The following is an 11,676-nucleotide window of genomic DNA, read 5'->3' as shown; positions in this document are numbered from 1 at the left end:
TACAATCTCGATCCGTATTTTTAGTAGCCGATGACGTCATACCTATTTCTAAAACACTATTTTTAGCAGTGACATTATAGACGCTATTGATGGTATTCCTTAAAATAACTCAACAGAATGTTCCGGAATGTGGAGAAGTTCCTAGCACAGCTCACAAAAATAGACCACTTTCATAAATGGCTGCCGTATAAATATTCGTTTGTTTAAATTTAAATTATCCCTACTGGCCTCGCTTAAGATAATGTATTCTTTTGAATTTTGTACTGGAGAATGAGGCCAGAGGGCTAATTTAAATTTAAACAAAGGAATATTAATCCGGCAGCCATTTATGAAAGTGGAAAGGGAGCCTAACACAACTTCAGGAATTTTGTTCGAAAGTCCTAAATTTGGAAGTTTCTGCAACCGCGAGTCCCTCTGAAAGGTCTAGTTCTTTGAAGTCAAAGACAATCACGCTGGTTTTATTTAACAGTACCGGTACCCTTCAAGTCCAAGGTCCGGATACAAAAGCAATGAAAGCCAAACTGAAGAAGCTACTCCAGATACCGGCTGATGACGACTCAGTTATTCTCGTGAATGAAGAAGCTTCTACTCCGGCGTTTAACAAGAATGCCAAATCAGTACAAGAGGAGTTGGACTGTCTGAAATCTGAAGTGCTGAACATATGGGCTCATATAAAAGAGAAACCTAATGAGGAAGACCTGAGATCCGAAAATTCTCGACTTAGGGAGATAATTCTATCTTTGAAGTAAGAGAATAAAAAGTTAGTCCAAGAACACGATTCTTTAAGTTTTGCATTGCAAATCGTATCCAGAGAAGCAGCTACTCAATGCCGTTCAATGAGTAACACCTCTAACAAACATACCATTGTCCAAAATATGGATGAGTCAACACCTTGCGCCAACAAAGAACAAGGATTCATTGTGAAATCAAAGAACAAAAGAAAGAAATCGAAAGGTAAAGGAGGTCCTAATAACACCCTGACAGGAAAAGAATCCGAACCCGAAAAACAACCAAAAGAACGCACAACCCTGCTCATAGGAGATTCGATGATCTCAAGAATACCTGGAAAAGATCTGGGAAAAGCAGTTGGCCACGGGGTTATAGTCAAGCCTTTCTCGGGCGCTACGACAATGGCCATGAATCACTATCTCAAGCCAAATCTGGAATCTTCGCCCAATGAAGTGATTTTACACATTGGGACTAATGATCTTAAAACCAGGGAACCAAAGGCTGTTGCGGAATCGATTGTGGATCTCGCGAGACAGATCGAGAACACCTGCGATACTACAGTTACGCTGTCGGAGCTTGTATGCAGAAAAGATAAGCTGGACCAGGCAGTGAAAACAGCCAACAAGCATCTAAAGAAGTTCTGCCATCAAAATGGATGGAAATTAATCCATCATGAGAACATATCTCATAGTGGACTCAACAAAGGTGGACTGCACTTAAATTTTAAAGGTAATGAGATGTTTTATAATAATTTTAAATCGCACCTAGAATGAGATAACGTGCTGTCCTTCAATGCCGTGCGGGATCAATTAAACAACCAAAAGGCCGAAAAATCTGTCTTAATATTGCCTCCTTTGCGCGGTTTTAGAATGGCATCACTCAATATTAATCAATTAATTACTCATATAGACGAATTAAGAATCATATTAGCAAATAATGATATCGATATTGTTTCCATAAATGAAACGAAACTGAACGAGAGTATTCGAGATCAAAAAGTTCATATTCCGGGATACGAAATAGTTCGCCGCGATAGACTAACAAAATGCGGCGGAGGGGTATGCTTCTATGTAAAAACTTCAATCAACTTTACAGTACGAAATGACCTACACATGGATACACTAGAAAATCTTTGCTTGGAAATCCATGAGCCAAATTCAAAATATTTTGTGATTGTTACTTGGTACAGACCACCTGACTCTCTTATTGGCATTTTTTCAACTTTTGAATCCCTAATTGGGAGATTGGATAGTGAAAATGTAGAATTTTTTGTACTGGGAGACATGAACTGTGACATGATCACGACTCGATATGACAATAACACATCCAAATTAAGGAGTATTGCTGATGTCTACGGACTCGAGCAGCTTATCTCTGAACCGACGAGGATAACACCCACCTCATCAACTCTAATTGATTTAATCTATACCAACTGCTCGGATAAGATTGCATGTTCGGGAGTTTGTCATATCGGAATAAGTGATCATAGCATGGTGTATGTATATAGAAAACTTTCCCTGAATGGGATGTCTAACGGACATAGTTCTATTACATACAGAAATTTCCGAAATTTCGATCGCCAAAAGTTTCGTTATGATATTCTATCTCAATGTTGGGATAATGTATGCGAGTCTTCCAACCCAAACGTGATGTGGCAGCAATGGAAATGTACATTTCTGGCTATCGCTGACAAACATGCCCCACTGAAAACGATGCGCGTTCGTTCACGGAGTTCTCCGTGGATTAGCTCTGAATTGAAAGACCTTATGCATAATAGAGACATATTAAAAATCAAAGCTGGCAAGACAAATGATCCAAACGATTGGGCATTATTTAAGAAACAAAGAAATATAGTCAATAAGCAAATACGCTCAGCTAAGCAAGCTTATTACCAAAATAGTTTTAATAAGCAAACCAGCGACTCCCGAAAGACCTGGCAGACTATAAACGAGCTAACTTCTCGAAAATCTGGGAAAACGCCAGTGGCGTCACTAAAAGTGAACGGATTAACGATAACTAATCCGTTGGAGCTATCAAACGAATTCAATAACCACTTTGCTAATATTGGTCCAAAACTTGCCAGTGAGATAAATTGTGATAGTGGTAGCTATCAAAGGTATCTTACCGCAACAGATAAACGGTTTAAGCTCCAACCCACCAATCCAACTAAAGTATTTTCACTTTTAAATAAACTAGACAAGTCAAAGGCAACAGGCCTTGACAAAATATCTGCTAGGCTTATCAGGGAATGTGCTGATCTCATTTGTGTGCCGATATGTGATATTTTCAATCAATCTATTAGCCAAGGGACGTTCCCAGACGACTGGAAATATGCAAGGATTACCCCTCTTTATAAACAAGGTGACCGCGGTGATGCTAACAATTACCGCCCAATATCGGTGATTCCAATAATGGCGAAGGTGTTTGAAAGGATAGTTTATGAACAGTTATATGCCTATTGGGAAGAGCACGATATTTTATGTCAAAACCAATCAGGGTTTCGTGCTAATCATTCAACTGTAACAGCTTTGTTGGAAGCGACAGATTCTTGGGCATATAATATTGATAACGAGAAAATCAATGGAGTCATTTTTCTAGATTTGAAAAAAGCTTTTGACACTGTTGATCATCAGATCCTTCTATCGAAACTAAACTATTATGGTATACATGGAAAATCTTTCAGATGGTTTCAGTCATATTTGGAAAACCGAACACAAAAATGCTCTATCAACGGGTCGCTATCCAGTAGCTACTCGTTGACTTGCGGCGTCCTTCAAGGGACCATTCTCGGTCCATTATTGTTCTTATTATATATCAACGATCTTCCAAATTGCTTATCAAATTGTAAACCGAGAATGTATGCCGATGACACGCACCTCACATATGCGGGAAGCAATCTTGAGAACGTTCAGTTTTGTCTAAATGAAGACCTAGAAAACGTCTTCAACTGGCTACAAGCGAACAAACTCACGTTGAACATGACTAAAACCGAATTCATGCTAATAGGGTCGAGGCAGAGACTGAATACTCTCACAGCTTCACCAACAGTTAGAATGAACAATACTCAAGTGAGCCAGGTTTCAGCTACAAAATCGCTTGGTGTAATAATAGACGATAAACTCGATTGGCATAGTCACATCGAAAAACTAACGAAAAAGATCGCCTCTGGTTTCGGAGCCCTAAAGCGAATTAGGCACCTGATCCCAGCATCAACCTTACATCTCATCTACCAAGCTTTAGTAAAACCTCACTTTGATTACTGTGACATTGTTTGGGGTAGCTGTGGGAAAACGCTACGAGACAAACTGCAGAAATTGCAGAATAGAGCAGCCCGTGTGTTGACATTCTCTAACTATGGTGCTGATGCAACTGAGCTACTCGAGCTTTTAGGGTGGAAAAATCTTGCACGCCAGCAGGAAATCCATAAAGCCACCATGATGTTTAGATGTCTGCACGGGCTAGCTCCAAGGTATCTATATTCAAAGTTTACGTGGCGTGACTCTGCTTATGACCTCAGGGACTCTGAAAATAGGCTTAATGTTCCACTACCGCACACTAATTATTACAGAAAAAGCTTTAGCTACAATGGCGCCACATTATGGAACAGTTTACCCCGCGATATAAGGAACACAGAGTCTCTGGGGTTATTTAAACGTAAGATCAATGACATTTTTTAAGTCTAACGCACGGCATTCACGGAAAACAGCTTTAGTGTTATAGTATGTAGTTTTAATTTTAAATATCTTAGCGAATGTGATATGTATTTTTATAGGCTGATGAATTGATCGTGTCTAAATAAAGATTACAATACAATACAAAAAACTAACTAAGTCAATTTTGACTTCCAAGCTGAAACATATTCGTCAAAAGTTCCGTCAGGCTGTTGACAGTGGTAGAAGAAGTCGTCATGGCCCTGTTGTTCTGTTATACTTCGAGCAATGCGAGTTAGTCTGGGGTGGTTCGCCTGCCACAGAAACCATACCGTCAGGTGTAGAATCTACAGATATTGATGATACCAATACTACTCCTGAATCTGTTAGTACTAACTCTTTTGACGGTGAGGACGATTCATTTAATACTGACCAGGAGTCAGTGGGTAGACCTGAGCCAACATAAGAAGCTTCATGCAATTCAAGCAGTAAAGACGTCAACGAAAGAAGAGACTTACTAAATGCAAAATTGAAAGAATACAAAGGCGAAAAGTTGAAAAGAAAGCTATCAGTAGAAACCCAGCTCTTAAATGTGTCTCAAGAGGAGCTTAAAATTAAAAAAACAGCTATTAGAAAGGATGGATAGTATGGACAAAGCCCATTTGAATCACATGGAAAAACTAACAAAAAATATGGAGAAGCTTACTGGATCCATATCAGAAGGATTTGCTTTGCTAAGGCAAATGATGTGCCAAGCCCCTGGTATGCAGCCACACTACATGGCACCACAGCAAAATTACATGTATAATATGCAAGCACCACCCCAAAGACCCATTGATGACAACTCAAGAAACTCGAACAGAGGACATTTTTCTTATACCCAGTCTTTGTTTTCGACTGATGATAACAATTATTAAGATAATTTTTAATCATAAAATCTAGATAAGTTTTTATTGTTACTAGCATATAAAACATATTGTTACAGTTCAGTTGCATTAAATATGCAAAAATACCGAGCATAGGCAGTTGATAAAACAGATAACAATTTATTATTGGTAACTGAAATGGGTATGTGTAGATGCCAACATACATGTGTATACATAAGAAAATTTGTTACTGTTAATTTAATACCACACATTTCTGTTATTTTGTGAAGTTTTGTGAATAAACTTTCTAGTAAAATGATTGTCGTTTGATCTATCCTTGAATGGTCCAATAGAGTGTTTTTCCTCCGTCTGTAAAATAGGAATTATACAATTAGATACTATTACCCCCTATTAGCTCCTAATATAGTCTAACTCAGGACATGCGACAAACTAATCACAGGTAAACACGGTGAGTGCACACTTCATTTCACACCCTGTAATTTTTGGGAATAACTCCCCCGCACGATTTACAAAAGCCTTGTTCAAAGGACTCACACTTAAAAGAACAGTCTGAACTGAATGTTTTTGGTATAATCTTGCCTTTTGGTAGCCTACTACACCCTAATAGTTACTATTAAACAATGACTGGTAGTAATTGTTTCACAGACGGATGAAAATCACTCTAGCAGTACACTGATGCAACTATCATTGGCTATTAACCCATCAAGGCTCTATATTATTGCGTATAGTTCTACTAATGAAATTGTTGAAATTTAATTTTTAACTGAGCTGACAATTTCCTGTAAAACATGAACATATTTACACTCCACGAGATTTCTTTAGTTTTGATTGCAAAGAATAGAATAACAAAGGCTCAAGCCTATAAGCCAAGTGGAAAGGATTATCATGAAGTTCATAGAACACCCTAAAATTCTCTGATTGTCTTGCTCCAGAGCACCTGTTATAGATAATAATTCAAAATGTATCACATTCTGGAATTTACGTCTTCTCAGTTGCATTTTGATATTTCAAATGTTTATTTCTCTGAATAGAGAATTTCACATTCCCAAAAAAATAAACCATCCTATTTCAAATTACTCATATAGGTGATTTTCAAAATAATTTGTTTCCCCTGATATACACTAAAATAATAAATGTTCAAACCCCTTATCTTTGAGGGTCAAAGTATTGTGTAAGAATGCGTCTTATCTTCTTCCCTCCAACTTCATTGCAGTCAGTTCGGTAATTGTTAGGGTTTACAGCTGGCTGGAAACTTCTATCGTAATCGATGGCTGAAGCAACCTTTTCTTCTCCAATCCTCTCATTGTTTACCTCAGAGAAATTATGAAGAACAAAACAGGCATAGATGAAATTTGGCAGCTCAGCTATGTTGATGTCCATGGCTCGCCTAAGTGCACCAAATCGTGCTTTTAGTCGGCCAAATGAACATTCAATCACCATACGTTACTGGCATAGTGTCATGCCGAAGTACTGCTCTTGAACTGTGGAGCCACTATTTGAGTATTCCTTCATAATATAAGGCATCGGGGGGTATGCAGGGTCTCCAAGCAGCAAAACTGGAATTGGTTCTTCATCAGGAAGCACCTGTCGTCTACATGGTGGGATGGTCTCACTTTTAAGAAACAAATTGAGCTTTGAATTGGAAAAGACTCTGGCACCATGGACACTTTCTGGCCATTTCACTAAAACATCCATGAAACAATAGTTATAATCACATGCAGCTTGAACATTTAAAGTGTACTGGCTTTTTCTGTTGATATAATCTGTCGAGTTGGTTTTGGGCTGTTTAATTTGTATATGAGTCCCGTCTATGGCGCCTAAACACTGGGGAAAACCATGTGCACTGTGGAACTTCTTCGCCAGGTTTGTCACTTCTTCTTCTGTGAAAGGACGTCTTATATACTTCTTTCCAAGATGTACAGTGATGGCCTTACATACTTTACGTACAATCTTAGATACAACTTGTCTTGAAATATCAAAGGTATTGGCTGTCTTTCGTAACCTTCCCTCATCACTCAAGTAATACAGCGTGACTGCAACTTGTTTTATGACATCCACTGGAGTCCTCATTATTGTTCGTTTTCCTTCAATATATGGCCTAAGTTCGTCGGCTAATTTGTAGAGAGAACCACGGCTCATTCGAAAACTCTCTCTCCACTCTTCCTCAATCATTATTCCACCCACGAAGTTGTCCCACCAAGTTCTAGTTCTTCCTGGTCGGACCCAGAATCTTCGTGGCCGTGCTAGTTGCCTTGCCGCTCTTGTGAGAAGTCTTTGGCGTCAGATTCCTGAATCAGATATGGCTAGAAACCGCATAATACTTAGACGTCTTCTCAAGTAGTTAAAGTTTAGATTTAACATTGCAACATTTAGTTTGAGACACGCTATTAGGCTTGAAAGTAGTCCTAGTAGCATTGAACACACAACGTTTCTGCTCGCCGCCATTTTGGAAAATCTCGCGCGGAAAAAGAGTGGTTCTGATACTGCGACGTCAGCGTATACAAAAATATACGGATACGAGCGTCCACACGTATCCGGATACACAGCATATACAGAAATTTCCACTCTGGAGAGCGTATACAGAAATCTCCGGATGCACCGAACGTATACGGCGGATACGCGTGGACGCTAGGTGCATCCGCATAAAAAAATTTGCGGACACAAAAATCACCGGATACGTGTGGACGGGGCCTTACTTACGTTCATTGCATATGTTATATCATCTGGAAAGAGTTTAGGTGATAATTTTCCTGAAAAGCTTGGTTGCGTTTTATTCGGCGTAAATTGTGATTTTCAGAGGAAGATGGAGATTCTAACGTTGAGTTGAGAAAATTTGCTGAGCAGAATAAAATTTTCCCCAACAATGTTTTTATATAAGCACGGCATTCTGCAAACTGACTGTTCCGTTTAGCAAAAGGCGTTGCCTCTTATTGATAGATTTATTTGACGACAAGAATCGTGATTGACATTATTATGTTTCAAACCAGTTTTTCAGAAGAATCGAAGTGAAAAAGGAATTATGTTATAGTCTTTCTATAAATCCGTTGACCTGGAGAATCTGTTGAAAGAATCCGCTAATCTGTAAAGTGAAACCGTTGTAACGACCCTCCACAGATGTACGTTTACTTTGAGGTTTTCTCAATTTAGCTAAGAGAAAAAGACTTGATTTGCATTTGCTCTGATTGTAAATTATTAATGCATTTCTTTTAAATCGAGCTTGGCTTGATATTGTGCGGCTTGCGGTGATCACTTGAGCTAACCAGTTCCGAGTCAAGAAAATACTGCCAACAATCCTCGCCGGCATCTTCCGTGACAGTTATTTTCTTCCATCAGTTTCAGTACACAAGTAAAAGCCGATGAGAGGGATCCTCGCACCGATAAAAATAATGTATAAAACACGGGTGAGTCTTTGACTGTAGTGCACTTTTCATTTCTTTTAGGGGTCATAATTTTCGTAATTCGTCTTGCTCCTTTACTTTCAGGCTTCTGTTACCGCTATTTTAAGTCTGCAGCTTGCCTCCCCAAAGATTTTAAATGCCCACCCCCAGTAGCCTAGAGAATGTGGACATCTCTCGTGTAAACTTTTCGGTCCAACTACACGTTCCTGTTGCCAGGAAATCCCAAAATCAAGTATACAAAACTGCTTTCTTGACATTGTAGTTCAGTATCACTGTTCATTGTTGCTGCACTTACATATTTTCCCTTCTTATCATGTAAAGCAGTCGACTGATTGGCCAAAGAGATGTTTGTCTCTCTCCTCCTGGGGAATGAAGAGCCTAACTTGATTGATGAAGACAATGATGACTAAGACGGGACCTTAGTTAAACCACAATATGACGAGGAAGCCGGGATCGCTACAGTTTGATATTGTTGAAAACTCAAAGAATCTTGTGCGCAATATTAATAGAAATAGAAGCTAATTAGTGATTAAGGCATGTTTCACCTTGTCTACGTTGCTGTAATTATCCTGATTGTGTTTTGAGTCAGTTTACAGTTTGTGCTAAATAATGCCAAAAACGTTATTTGGCTCACCTTTTCACGCGCAGTGCAAGTCCATCTCAAAGTTTGAATACGCTTCAGCAAGTTCCTTCAGAAGCTTAATTCCTTCATCTAGGAGATTCTGTCTAGAAGCGTGAATCTAGAAAGTTTCTTGAGCCTGGAAAAAAATTTAAGAATAATGCGACCTATTTTTTTTATTTGAAGAAATGGAAAAAGCTTGTGTCACATTTCGCTTCGTTCTGTAATTAGCTATAAGTCAAGCTTATAGAGGCATCTTTGAGGCGCTTTGATAAGAACCGAGGAAGGCTAAGGATTAGATTCAAATTAAAGTGCATATGACATTCTTTTTTTGGGGGGGGGGGAGTTGTAGTTCCTGCGGTTGGTCTGGATCTACTCCGCAAGAATACAAAACAAACAAAAATTCAAATATATAATAATATTGTAGGAGAGCCTGATTATGTGTTATAAGGTCAAGAGGCAAATAGACTTCAGTATAAGAATGAATGCATTATGAGGCTCATTCACAGGCTTCTCAGATATTGGTGTAAATTTATCATATCTGCAAGTGAAAAACAATTTTTACATTGTTGGTCTCTGCCAGGCTTACTGTATAGGGCAGATAGTAGCATTTAATTCCCCGATTTCGTTGCCATTCAATTCATCATCTTCGTCCTCTTTACCCTGATCCGCGGGGCTTTCCTCTACTGAAGCATATGCCCAATCCTTATCTTTTTCATTCTCATCATCATTGTCGTTTTCTGGGTCAGTTGGTCCTTCGTGATAGTGCAGGGTTTCTTCTTCGGGGTTAGGTTGCTGTGGTTCCGTTTCTGCAGTTAATTCTTCTTCAGTTTCTACTTCAGTTTCGGTCTCAATAGCTCTCTTGAAATACAAAACAATAACCACAATTAATATACAAATATTTTAATAAATATCCTTGCTGCATCTATGGACTAATTAGTAACTGAATGGACTAATAGTTTGAGCTACAAACATGACTGTCTATTCCAAGGGAAAAAGAAATAGCTTCAAGATCAATATCACATAAACTTACCAAAAGAATAACACCAACCAAACACAGTAGAATGAAGGCATAGTATAAATCTATCTAGAGTCGATTTTTGGGCTACACTACTTACGCTTTTTAGTTCTTTGGTCGATTGCTTTAGTTCTGCAACTTTTCTTTTTAGCTTTACATTGGCTTTTCTGAGATCTCTACAATTTTGCGACTCTATCAGGCATTCTTTACATGATTTAGGTGTGCTCGTTGCTGGTGTACTTGGAGAAATAACAAGGCTGCTTGTTGGTGTTTCTGGTGGTTATGGTATCACTGTTGTTACGGTAGAGTTCGATCGATGTTATTTTCGATGTAGCCATATCAATTGCATACATGCATGCATGCGTAGAGCTCGATGTTGTTGGCGATATAGCCATATCAACTGACATTTTATTTCCTTCCACACTCTCTGTCGTTTCTTCTGAATGTATTTCTTCCTCCACGACTTTTCTTCGTTGATTGACTGAATCATAAATGTCAAGACTTTTCAGTACATGTTGTTTTATCTAAAGAAAAACACACACACTAGACTGAGCTTTTGATCACGGAGTACCACCATATGTGTAAAACTATCTTACTTGTCTTTTCTCTCTTTGAGTTAAAATTGGAGTCGTTGGAGATGTTGTCGTATCTCTTGTTGGCACTGAAACCTTAATTAACACTCGGCGCATGTTTTGTTCGCTCATGCTTTCAACAATACTAAGATCTCGGGTGAAACATGAATCTTCAAAGTGCGCAGAGCACAAGCAAGCGTGTTTATTCATAGGTTCCTTGAGGTCTTCTGGCCTATGTATTTGGACAAATTTCATCCATTTCGATCTTATTTCTGGATTAGAGAACTAATGCATTGTTATACCAGGTGCGTATGAATTATTGCTACAACTCGTCTTATTTGGTGCTCCAGCGACACATCTTTTCCCTCCTTTACGCTTTCGACTAGAGTCCGCCATTGTTGTTGTGTACAACGTGTGACGTCACGAGATTTGGTCACGTGGAGTCTTGCCGAGCAAAGTGGCGGTAAAAAATATTGAAGTGGTACCAGCGATTTGAATGAAAAAATGCAGTACTTATTTTTATCGGATTGCTCCCAAATTTCACAAGTATATAAAAGACGACATAAGCAACTAGAATCCGTCAAAAAAAAGAAAAAACTTGTCATATGCACTTTAAAGAAACGAAAAAGAGCGCGAGAAAGCACAGCCGAGCAACCAAGATCTTTCCATGTGCAAAATTTAAAAACAGTACACCTTTGATTACAAGAAATGGTTCGTTTTCATTGGCCTACGAAAGCGTCATAAATCAAAGATCGACGCCGATTAAAATTAAGAGGGATTCAAAAACGTCGATTCATCAAACG

The 11,676-nt window shown here is 38.7% G+C and overlaps 2 protein-coding genes across 2 annotated transcripts in view; both read left to right on the top strand.

The window, feature by feature from the left end:
- Nucleotides 1-341: 341 nt before the first annotated feature.
- Nucleotides 342-1,502, top strand: LOC148716785 (uncharacterized). The gene has a single exon (XM_088744631.1). It carries the CDS (start codon nt 837-839, stop codon nt 1,500-1,502), a length of 666 nt encoding a protein of 221 aa, XP_088600757.1. The 5' UTR covers nt 342-836.
- Nucleotides 1,503-11,161: 9,659 nt separating this feature from the next.
- LOC148716784 (uncharacterized) overlaps nt 11,162-11,676 on the top strand; it is a 2,998-nt gene continuing 2,483 nt past the window's right edge. The window contains exon 1 of the mRNA XM_088744630.1: nt 11,162-11,178. Coding sequence (XP_088600756.1) covers nt 11,162-11,178 — 17 coding nt within the window. The remainder of the gene's footprint in view (nt 11,179-11,676) is intronic.

This window comes from Stylophora pistillata, chromosome 14, assembly GCF_964205215.1.
Source record: "Stylophora pistillata chromosome 14, jaStyPist1.2, whole genome shotgun sequence".
NCBI classification, from domain to species: domain Eukaryota; kingdom Metazoa; phylum Cnidaria; class Anthozoa; order Scleractinia; family Pocilloporidae; genus Stylophora; species Stylophora pistillata.
This window is presented reverse-complemented; position numbering and strand designations above follow the sequence as displayed.